This window comes from Chiloscyllium plagiosum, unplaced genomic scaffold (assembly GCF_037043375.1).
Source record: "Chiloscyllium plagiosum isolate Xiang-an unplaced genomic scaffold, Cpla_swu_hap1 HiC_scaffold_24, whole genome shotgun sequence".
Lineage (NCBI taxonomy): Eukaryota > Metazoa > Chordata > Chondrichthyes > Orectolobiformes > Hemiscylliidae > Chiloscyllium > Chiloscyllium plagiosum.
This window is the reverse complement of record NW_028270162.1, coordinates 22,376,289-22,388,692: the sequence shown is the minus strand read 5'-3', so window position 1 is coordinate 22,388,692 and position 12,404 is coordinate 22,376,289. Positions and strand designations below refer to the sequence as shown.

The window sequence follows — 12,404 nt, the reverse complement described above, 5'->3', positions numbered from 1 at the left end:
AAATTCACTGTTTGAAGTAATGCGAACTCATGTGGAAGAGCAGAGAGTTAAAACAGCAAGGTTAGCAGCTGAAGTGGCTGATGATTCTGAGCTGGTTCATAAAACACAGTTTGGCTTCCAGAATCCATTTCAGTCCATGAGGGATAGAAATTGGGGCAAAGAGAAATCCTCACGTGGAAAGGGAAAATTAGATCTCAGTGAAGATCATAAGGATAACTTACCACAGGGTAAAAAAAAACCCTTAAGGGGGACAAAAGTTACAAAGCTCCAGCATTTTCATTGTAATAAAGTGGGCCACATGAAATCAGAGTTTTGATGGCCTAGGAAAAGCCAGTTGTAGGAAAACCAGGCAAACCTTATGTTGGACTAGTAACAAAAGGCACAAGGGAAGTTAGACAACTGCCTCAGAGTGTACAAGATGATCAGAGATGGGTTAAGGAGGAAGTAACAGATCTGCTTAAAAATATATATATGCAAGGGTAAAGTTTATTCACGGGAGCAGTAGGTAAGGAGGTTACAATATTAAGGGACACAGGATCCTCTCAGTCTGTAATGCTGAAGGATGAGGAGATATGTACTTCTGAGGGACTACTGCCAGAAAAAGTACTGGAACAGAAATTCATGGTGAGACAAAAAGTGCTCAATTATGTAAAGTGAGGCTAGAGAATTCAGAGATGAGTGGAGAATTTTTGGTAGGAGTACTGGACAAACTCTCAGCTCCAGGAATACAATTTGTCCTTGTCAATAATATAGTTGACTCACCAGTAGGCGTGGTGCCTACTCTAGTTGAAAAGCCAGTGGAAGACATGGAGAATATTTTTCCAGGACTTTTCCTTGATTGTGTGATCACAAGATTACACAGGCACAAGATGAAGCAGGAGAGATCAAAAGGGCACAGATAAGGAAGCTGACTTAGCTTTATCAGAAACTTGCTTCCATCAGATAAGTCACACAAAGAAGGAGCAAATAGGTAAACATGCAAGTATCTTTAGCTGTGCTAAGCTGATTGAATAACAGCAGAAAGATGAATACATCCTTGTGTGTTATTACTTAACAAGTGATGTCTTAATGAGGAAATGGAGACCATCTAATATTCAGATGAGAAATGGGCAGAAATTCACCAAATTGTTTTGCCAGTATGGTATACAAAGGAGGTGCTGCGAGTGACGCATGAGCTATCATTTGCAGGTCATTTAGGGGTGAAGAAAACACAGGCTAAAATACAAAGACATTTTACTGGCCTGGACTACACAAGGATGTAGTTGAATTTTGCCAGACGTGTCATACATGTCAGCTAATCGGAAAATCACAGGCAGTAATAAAACCTGCATCTTTAATACCTATTCCAGCATTTGAGGAACCTTTCACAAGAGTCTTGATTGATTACATACATCCCCTATCTCAAACAAAAAGTGGGAATAAGTATTTACTAACAATAATGGATGTGTTGACTAGATTTCCAGAGGCAATCCTATTATGCAACATCACAACAAAAAGGCTTGTAGAAGAATTACTTAATTTTTCTTCACTAGATACGGACTGCTAATTGAGATCCAGTCACATCAAGGATCAAACTTCACATCTAAATTCTTTGAGGAGGTTATGGATAACTTGGGAATAAAGCAATTCAAATTTACTGTGTACCATCCGGAGTCGCAGGGTCCACTAGAGAGATGGCATCAGACACTAAAGACCATGTTGCGGGCTTATGGTCAGGATTATCCAGATGATTGGAATGAGGGAGTTCCATTTCTACTTTTTGCGATCAGAGATGCACCAAATGAATAGATCATATTTAGTCCATTTGAATTAATTTTGGGGCATGAAGTAAGAGGATCGTTAAAATTGATTAAGGAGAAATTAATAACTCATAATTCAGAGACCACTCATTTGGAGTAAGTGTCACATTTTAGAGAACGATTAGATAGAGCTGGAGAGTTGGCAAGATAGCATTTAAAAATATCACAGCATATGATGAAACAGGAAGCGGATAAGAAGTCACAAATTCGCAATTTTGCAATTGGGGATAAGGTATTGGTGTTGCTTCCAGTAATAGATGAACCTTTAAAAGCCAGGTTTAGTGGACCTTATCAAATCAAGAGAAAATTGAGTGAGGTGAACTACATGATAAGGAAGAAATCTCAGAGTGTGTCATGTGAATATGCTCAAAAGGTATTTTGATAGTGAAGGAAAGCAAGAGGAGAAGGTATTAATGATTACAGCTCAGAGGGAAGAACCAAGTTCAGAGGATTCTGAATTGGACATTCCTCAAATCAAACTGGATGATGAGGAAGTTGGCAAAAATTGGGATAAATTATTGAGTTACCTTCCCCAAGAAAATCAAAATGACCTGAAAGAGTTATTACTATCACATGGGGAGATATTTAGAAATAAACTGAGAAGTACTAACCTAATTGTGCATGATGTAGAGAAAGGAGATGCTATTTTGATCAAGCAACATCCTTATAGGCATAACCCTCTAAAGTTGGCACAGATTTAGAAGGAGAGCGCATGCTCCAAGATGGCATAATCGAACTTAGTGATTGGTGCTCACCCATAGTCGTAGTGCCAAAGCCAGATAGTACCCAACGGTTATGTGTGGACTATTTGAAAGTCAATACTGCTACAAAGACTGATGCATATCCAATTCCACGGTTGGAGGACCGTGTTCAATAAGTGGAACAAGCAACTTACATTTCTAAGTTGGACTTGCCTAGAGGCTCTCATTCTTTGAGGAGTTCCTCATTATTAAATTTGGGGCGCCACAGTGGCTCAGTGGTTAGCTCTTCTGCCTCACAGCACCAGGGTCCCAGGTTCGATTTCAGCCTCGGGCAACTGTCTGTATGGAGTTTGCACATTCTTCTTGTGTCTCCGGTTTCCTCCCACAGTCCAAAGGTGAATTGGCCATGTTAAATTGCCCCATAGTGTTAGGTCAATTAGTCAGAGGGAAATAGGTCTGGCTGGGTTACTCTTCGGAGGGTTGGTGCGGACTGGTTGGGCCAAAGGGCCTGTTTCCACACGTAGGAAATCTAAAAGGGAATTTAATGGCAAGTACCTCTGTCAGAAACAGCAAAGGCAATTTCAGCTTTCCTGACACCAAATGGATATATCAGTTCAAAGTCATGCCATCTGGAGCACTCCAGCCATATTTCAGAGACTGACTAATGAAGTCATTGCTGAATTACCCAACTGTGTGGTGTATATTGATGACCTGGTGATTTTTAGTCAATCGTGGAAGGAATGTTTACAGCATCTATTGGACTTGTTCAATTGACTTCGGAAGGCGGGCTTGGTGGTAAACCTCGCTAAAAGTGAATTTGCCAAAGCCCAAGTCACCTTCCTGAGCCATGTTATTGGACATGGACAAATGGCCCCATGAGATACAAAAATGAAAGTAATTGTGGAATTTCCCACACCATCGACAAAAAAAGCAGTACTACGGTTCCTGGGATTGAATGGATTTTACTGAACGTTTGTGCCGAACTTTAGCAGTGTGGCTGCTCCACTCACCGAATTGTTAAACAGCAAGAAGTTTCAGTGGACAGTGGACTGTCAAAAGGCATTTGACAGCCTAAAAAAGGTGTTCACCACTGCCCCAGAATTAGCCACACTGGATTACATGAAGCCTTTCAAGGAGGCTATCGATGCCTGTGATGTGGGTGTCGGTGCGATGCTCCTGCAGGAGGATGATGAGGAGATAGAAAGACCCATCGGGCATTTTTCCAGGCAGTGCAACGTTCACCAACAGAAATAGTCAATGTAGAGAAATAGATTTTCAGCTTGGTGTTGGCATTACAACATTTCAGAGTTTATATCACCATCAATGCATCTGAGACAATCATATACACTGATCATAACCCGCTGACATTTGTGGAAACGTTTAAGGACAAAAATGCCAGACTGTTCAGATGGAGCTTGTTGTTGCAGCCAGTTTGACAATGCGTTGGTCATTATTTTCCAGAGTTCGATAGATTCGTGATCTGTTCCTGCGGATTGGAGGGTGGCTAATGTTGTACCACTTTTTAAGAAAGGTGGGAGAGAGAAAGTAGGAAATTATAGACCAGTTAGTCTGACCTCAGTGGTGGAGTCTATTATAAAAGATGAAATTACGACACATCTGGATAGTAGTAACAGGATAGGTCAGAGTCAGCATGGATTTATGAAGGGGAAATCATGCTTGACTAATCTTCTGGAATTTTTTGAGGATGTAACTCTGAAGATGGACGAGGGAGATCCAGTAGATGTAGTGTACCTGGACTTTCAGAAAGCTTTTGATAAAGTCCCACATAGGAGGTTAGTGAGCAAAGTTAGGGCGCATGGTATTGGGGAGCAAAGTACTAACTTGGATTGAAAGTTGGTTGGCTGTCAGGAAACAAAGAGTAGTGATAAACGACTCCATTTCGGAACGGCAGGCAGTGACCAGTGGGGTACCGCAGGGATCAGTGCTGGGACCGCAGCTTTTTACAATATATATTAATGATATAGAAGATGATATTAGTAATAACATTAGCAAATTTGCTGATGATACTAAGCTGGGTGGCAGGGTGAAATGTGAGGAGGATGTTAGGAGATTACAGGGTGACTGGACAAGTTAGGTGAGTGGTCAGATGCATAGCAGATGCAGTTTAATGTGGATAAATGTATGGTTATCCACGTTGGTGGCAAGAACAGGAAGGCGGATTACTACCTAAATGGAATCAATTTAGGTAAAGGGGCAGTACAAAGAGATCTGGGTGTTCTTGTACACCAGTCAATGAAGATAAGCATGCAGGTACAGCAGGTAGTGAAGAAGGCTAATAGCATGCTGGTCTTCATAACAAGAGCGATTGAGTATAGAAGCAAAGAGGTTCTTCTGCAGCTGTACAGGGCCCTGGTGAGACCACACCTGGAGTATTGAGGAAAGACATTCTGGCTACTGAGGGAGTGCAGCGTAGGTTCACGAGGTCAATTCCTGGAATGGCAGGACTACCTTACGCTGAAAGACTGGAGCGACTGGGCTTGTATACCCTTGAGTTTAGAAGACTGAGAGGGGATCTGATTGAGACATATAAGATTATTAAAGGATTGGACACTCTGGAGGCAGGAAACATGTTTCTGCTGATGGGTAAGTGCCAAACCAGAGGACGCAGCTTAAAAATACGGTGTAGACCATTTAGGACAGAGATGAGGAGAAACTTCTTCACCAAAAGAGTGGTGGCTGTGTGGAATGATCTGCCCCAGAGGGCAGTGGAGGCCCAGTCTCTGGATTCATTTAAGAAAGAGTTGGATAGAGCTCTCAAGGATTGGGAATCAAGGGTTATGGAGATAAGGCAGGAACAGGATACTGATTAAGGATGGTCAGCCATGATCATATTGAATGGTGGCGCAGGCTCGAAGGGCAGAATGGCCTACTCTTGCACCTATTGTCTATTGTCAATTGTGCATGTGGCAGGTCGTGAAACCGATGCGTTATTGAGACTCCAGTGAGATACAGGGGCATTCGGTGGGGGGTGTACTGCAGCCTGAATTTGCATGTGGTTGTGCATGTTTGCACGTTTATAGTTAGTATAGTGTTTATGTGTGTTTAGTTTAATAACCGGACTTTTGAAGTGCTAAAAATGAAGCCATCTTTTGGTATTGCTGGTTCATTTTTTTAAGGGGGAAGGTGTCACAAAGCTAGTCCTTTCTTTTCTAAAAGCTGTTCCTTGGCTCAAGGATACTCTGCCCTTGATTTTTTCAGAGGGGTAATAGACTGGGCCGGACTCCGATCAGACTGGTTTGGTACAGAGATACAAAGGATTTTGAGAGGCCTTTTGTTTTTATGTAAACAGATGAGACTTCAGACCAAAGTGGTTATGTTTTAGAAGTGACCTGTAGAATGAAAGGGGAGTGGTCAGCTCTTTCGCTGAGCAGTTTTGTTTAGTCCAGAACTGGTTGGGAGTTCAACAGTGAGCTGTGTGAAAATGCTCTCTCTCCTAACTTCAACCTGTAAGCATGTGTTCCATTTATACTGATCTTTAAAGGGAGTTTGCTTATTGGGACTGTTGTGGATATTCAGAACAGCAAACTTGAGTCTAGTTTGGATACATTGAGTTCTGTAGGGGTTCTTTACTCTGTTCTTCGTGTTTCATTGTGTAATTTTGTGAATACACTTTTGACCATTTTTAACCTGGTAGTCCACCTCACTAACTTACTCAGGGTCATTTTCACCGTAGACTTACTGAAACAAATTGCAAAGTTATGGTCTGGGCTGCCTCCTTAAGAATGTTTTGAGTGGCCTGGCCTACTCCATAGATTCAAGGTTAGAGTGGTGCTGGAAACGCACAGCAGGTCAGGCATCATCCGAGGAACAGGAAAATCGATGTTTTGGGCAGGAGCCTTTAATCAGGAATGAGGTTTATGTCCGAGTCCATAACAGGTTCTAATTGTGGTCCAGGGTGTCATCAATTATGAACAATGACTTACCGTATTACAGATCTGTCTGGCAAAATACTAGATTATCAAACCTGCCAATGGATCAATGAATGGGTTTAAACCTCAGTTGCATAACATGACACAACTGACTTTCAAAGAGATCTTGTTACATCTCCTCTCTCAACCACAGGAAAATCATAAGTTTTTGTGTAATTAACTGACAAGAGTGTGTTTCAGCCCTTGATGGATGACAGCAATTACTGGGAGTTCCTAGTAAGTGTGAAACTTAGACACATCTCACGATATGTTGCCATGCAGATGATAGCAAGGACACACACACTGTCAAATGGAAGTTTCATTATAGGGAGCAGCTTATTCGCCTGAGCAACATGTTAGCTGTTAGACACTGAACATAGGCAAACACAAGCTCACGTTTTGACAGTCAGTCTCCAGTACCTTCCCATGGCTAATATGACTGATGATGAAACTGAGATTTGAGACACAAGTTTGCCTTTAGTGCAGTGAAAACACCAAAAAAAAAAAGCAGCTTGTCTTGTACCAGTCACCAAGTCATTTAAATCTATTGTCTTTCTAGAGCTTATTTCTGTTTACAAAAAAATCTCATCTGAGGGCTTTTGGCAGAGACATGTACACGGAGGTGCACCTCAACTGTGACAAACGCACTGTGTGGCTTGTTCCTAGATCTTTCACAAGGCCTGGAATTTTAAGCATTGATGGAAAACTATTTAAACATGTCTTACATATGATAAACTTAATTTGTGTGGAACATTTGTCAGGAAAGAGAGCCTCAGGTAAATTTTATCCAGCTTCAGTATAGTTCCTGAAAGACTACCCAGGCTGAACCGAGAAACCATAACAATCCAAATGTCCTGATGCAAGTCAACAGAATACCATTACAATTCCTCTTGGACCATGGCTCCTTTCAAGTACCCACCATGTTGTCTTATTTATTAGCCAAGATAGTCAATTCAGCACATTTAATACTAAATACAAGGCAATCCCTCATCACATTATGAAAGAGCACTCTGATTATGAATAACAGATTTTAGCTAAGTTAAAAGATGATTTACAATCAATTTTATACGATTGCTAACATTCTTGAGGATGAAGGAAACACAGTGGATCCAATTCATCTTTCTAATGACCTTGTGAGAAGCTGCACATCATTCACCTATGCGGTAGCTCAATATTCCAAATAATGTTTGAAGTCCCACTTCGAAGGATTTGTAATTTTTGTGCAACAACTCTCCTTCCATTTGGAATTACTTATACAGGCCACTGTTTGATGGAACAGTCTCCAACTGATTGTAGTTTCATTTTACTCATGATCTCAGCCACTTACAGCAAGGCCACTATTAACCTTATTTGCCATTATGTTCATCCTATCAACAGGCCCACAATTCTGGGCCCAGACATCACTGCCAGAAACAGATTCCTGCAACTGTAGGCCTTGGCCAGTTTGCTCATAGATACCATCGTGCTCTCTGACCTGAACTGCCATGCCGCTGGACATTTCACTGACCAGAAAGGGAACTCAGAAGAAAGGAAAATTCATGCTGTGACAGGAGCTGGTCTGTAATTTCAGAGTTCATGCGGCTGCAGGCTTCCTTCTGCGGGTCATCAATTATATATGAAAATTCATGTTTCATTTTGCACCCATTTGACATGGTTGGTTTTGTGAAGGTGACTAAAACAACATGCTTCACAACATTCTTATTCAGTTACTTTTGGTTATATCTGAACAGCCAATTGGTTTGGGCCATATCTTGTTTCCTTAAGGAAAGGTACAGTTACAAAAAACAAATGTGATCTGTAACCTTGTTTACTATTCTCTGACGGCATTATGGGATCCTACTGTGATTCTAGACCTCCGGGTTTGGGAAGCTATACATTAGTTATTGTCTGAGGAACAGGTACCAGTTTCTCTTCATTTTTAAAAAATTCATTTTGTGGGATGTAAGCATCGCTGGCTGGCCAGTATTTATTGCCCATCCTTAGTTGCCCTTGAGAAGGTGGTGGTGAGCTACCTATGTCAACCATTGCAGTCTACCTGAAGGTTGACCTACAATGCCATTAGGGAGGGAATTCCAGGATTTTGACCCAAGAAACTAAACTGCAGAATTCACAATGACAGAAATTTTGTAAAGTGGTAAAATCTACGTAAAGTCTAAATTTTCTGAAGTGTGCCACTCGAGGGCACTGTGCATGAGAATTCAATGTGCACCAACATTCTATTATTTTTACTTGTTACTTAACAAAATCATAAAATGAGGCACCACTTACCTTCTGTAAATAGACCTGCTGCCAATCAATGCCTTTAAAAAAAGGATGTTCTTTCACTTCTACTGCTCTGTAGAGACAAAATACATTCATCACCTGGCATCAAACAACAAATTATAATCAGTAACTGTTGCATTAAGAAATAGGATGTAAACTCTAACACTGGCACTGTGTAAGAAGACATTAGTTTCTAGTCCTTCCATGTAATTGAAGAACTTCATCCCTAAACCTTTGTAGTAAAATCTCTTCTGGACTCTGTCCAAGACTTTGAAAGAACGTGAGGCTCAGAATTGAACAAAATAATCCAGTTGAGGTCTAACAAATGATTTAAAGGTTTAGTAGATGTTAGTGTCTTCTCAACTTGTCCTAATATCAGTGGTACTGACATCGGGCAAAAATAAATCACAAGCAGAACTGGCAATGAGCAAAAACAAGTTATTAATGCCGGGAAGAACGGGGACAATACATAATCATATATATCGTGGCACAAAGCAACTAAAATATAGTAGTTAAGCCCAGCACTTAAAAGAAAGAAACAATCAGTAACCCTAGGCATAAGCAACAAGAAATCAAGCCTGGCAATGAGCAACAAATTATAATCATTAAATGCAGTTTTCAGTGTCAAAGCTAATTGTTAACCCTGGAACAGGAACAAGATATAATCACTAACACTGACACTGACACAAAGAAACAAGGAATAATCTGTAAAACTGGCACTGAATAATAAGATATCAGTAAACCTGACATAGAGCAAAGAGGTCTGATCAGTAAACTTAGCACAGAGCTATAAAATATGACCAGTAATCTTGGCCCCAAGCAATTCAGTATCAATACCCCTGGCACAGAGCAAGACAATATCAATAACCCTGGCACACAGCAACATTATATCAGTAAACCTGGCACAGGAAAATATGGTATCAGTTAGCCTGGTGCTGACAACCAGATAAGTTCAGTAACTTTAGCACTGAGCAGTAAGTTGTGCCTAAACCTGGTACTGAGGAATACATTATGTGTAAATCTGACACTGAAAAAAAGGTACTATCATTAACCCTGGCACTGAGTAATACAGTATCAGTAAATCTAGCACTGAGCAATAAGCTTCCATTGTTATCTCTGGTTCAGTAATATAGTATCATCAGTATGCTTGATAGTAAGCAATAAGATCTCACCAATTTACTGAGTCCCCATTTATGTCTGTCCAATTTTGTGTTGCTTTGTTTCAAAGTATTCCAGAATATGGGGTTGTATGCTCATTTAAAGATTTGCGAGATGCAGTTTTTCACAAGTATTACATCAGGCTCTACGATCCAATCAGTGCCATTTTGGACTGACCAATTTTTAACTCAATCTGTTGCTGCTGACCCTCCAAAATGCAGCATTACCTTCTTACTGCCAACCCTAACACATAGCCTTTCCTATTCCCTAAATTAAATTGTTGCTGATGCTTTAACTTGTGACCTCTGCTGCTGCAAAACTCACCCTCTCATTGACATTGATCTTTCGTCATGCTGAAGCTCGTGCTCCATGACTCAGTTGCTTGTCACTTCTCTCTTCTGCAACCTTGCTTTTACTGAGGGAACTGTCATAATGCTAGGGCCCTGAGAGTGTAACTACAGTGTGGATATCAATTAGAACAATCATAGTTCAGCATTTTTGCACAATAAGGGACCTGCTTCATTGCGAGGGTTATACAGTAAATCCTTATTTAGAGTTCTTGTTCAGTCTCTGAACATTGTAAATGTTAATTGAAATGACTTTAAGCAAATCACACTTTCCCATTAAGCCATGGTTCTGGCCTATCTCAGGTCCAGACAAGACCATCACTTTACAAAGACATTAAGCTTTGGAGCTAGAGGTTGCTCAAGTGCGGGTGCCAACCGTGTGGAATGGTGAAACTAAAACTGTTATAATTAACATCACCATTATTGTCACATTCAAAAGGTTCTAGGAGTGCTGCAGCTCTCTCACTCACAGCAAGGGTTCAGGAGAGAGAAGTGGTGAGCAGCAGACACAGGGAAGAGGAGCTAGGCATGAGAAAAGGTAAATGAGAAGGTGAGACTGAGATTAACAGAGGTTACAAGAAGAGCTGGCGAAAAGCAGCCACAAATTGGAGGGTTTGCAAGAAGCAACTGCAGCAACCAGGATGGTCAAACAATGCAATGTGTCCCGAAGAGGATCAGCAGTGAGTGGAAGGCAATTAAAAGTTTCCATATTTTATAATATATTCTTAAACTTATTTTACATCATTGATTTTAAATATTACATTCTTAATTTACTGAAGTGGAAATTTAACCCTGTAAAGTGTTTCAAGTTACAAGACAATGTTTCAATTTTTTCTGATAAGGAGGCTCCTACAGAACCTCACAACAGTTTTTACAATGGTGTCAATGGGAAAATGTGATTTGCTTAAAGTGATTTCACTTAACATTAACCATGTTTGGGAATACAACCAAAATGCTACATGAGAACTTACTGTGTAACCATGGCAGAGAACAAGTGGTAATCATTAAAATTGACACTGAGAAAAAAAAAACATTACCAAAATGGCACTCTACACCAAGTTATCACAAGCCTTGGAAATGAGCAATAAAGTATCAACTAATAAGGTATTGACAAAAATACAAAAACTAAAGTCTGTATGAAATATACATGCACGCAAATAGTATCTGCAATAAGCCAAATAACTGATTAACCTGTAGCAAGACATTATTAAATTTGGTGTTACATAAGAAGGTACCCCTGCTGCTCAGCAACAAGGTAACAGCAGTAACTCTGACACTGAGCAAGGGAGTTTCACAATTAGCTATGACAGTGAATAAGACTAAATCAATCATAAGCCTGTCACCAAACACAATATAAACAGTAACCCTGCCACAAAGAAACAATTGATGCTTAACCTGGCACTGAGCAACAAGGTTAACTGACACTCAGCAATCCAATTTCCACCCTTGGCTCCATTTTACACATTCTACTGCGGACCCTTCTCTTTGTGAGCTTTTGCCAGAAATATCGAATGTGAGGTCATCAACTAACATTCATTATGAGGCCACCAACTCCCAGTTTCCCAGCCAACACTTCCTCAGATGTTAAGGATTCCATTTCATCCTCCAGGTTCGTCCATCTCTGCTGTATCTGTCCTCCCCAAATGGTTTTTCCCCAACCAAGCATTTATCTGCAAGACCATCAGACACAGGAGTAGAATTAGGCCATTCAGTCAACTGAAACTGCTCCGCTATTCAATCATGGATGGTGTGTTTCTCAACCCCATTCTCCTGCGTTCTCCGCACAACCCTGGATGCCTTACCAGTCAAGGACCTATCTATCTCTGTCTTAAAAACACTCAATGATTTGTCCTCCATAGCCTTCTTCGGCAAGGAATTCCACAGATTAACCATCCTTTGGCTGAATAAATTCCTGCTCATCTCAGAGCTAAGGAGGTGTCCCTTCACTCTGTAGTTGTGTCCTCAGGTCCTAGTCTTTCCTACTAGTGGAAACATCTTCTCCATGTCCACTCTATCCAGGCCTCTCAGTATTCTGTGTGTCAATAAGGACGCCCTGGTCCTTCTAAACTTCATCAAACATAGACCCAGAGTCCTCACCTGCTCCTCATATGACAACCGCTTCATCCATGGAGTCACTCTTGTAAACCTCTTCTGGACTCCCTCCAACCTCAGCACATCCTTCCTTACATACAGGATGCAAAACTGCTC

The 12,404-nt window shown here is 40.8% G+C and overlaps 1 protein-coding gene across 2 annotated transcripts in view; it reads right to left on the bottom strand.

Moving 5' to 3' along the window:
- The window catches only part of grk3 (G protein-coupled receptor kinase 3), a 303,291-nt gene that overhangs the window by 36,211 nt on the left and 254,676 nt on the right, over positions 1 to 12,404 (bottom strand). For both annotated transcript variants that reach the window (XM_043715595.2, XM_087999986.1), the window contains exon 16: positions 8,698 to 8,764. In XM_043715595.2, coding sequence (XP_043571530.1) covers positions 8,698 to 8,764 — 67 coding nt within the window. The remainder of the gene's footprint in view (positions 1 to 8,697; positions 8,765 to 12,404) is intronic.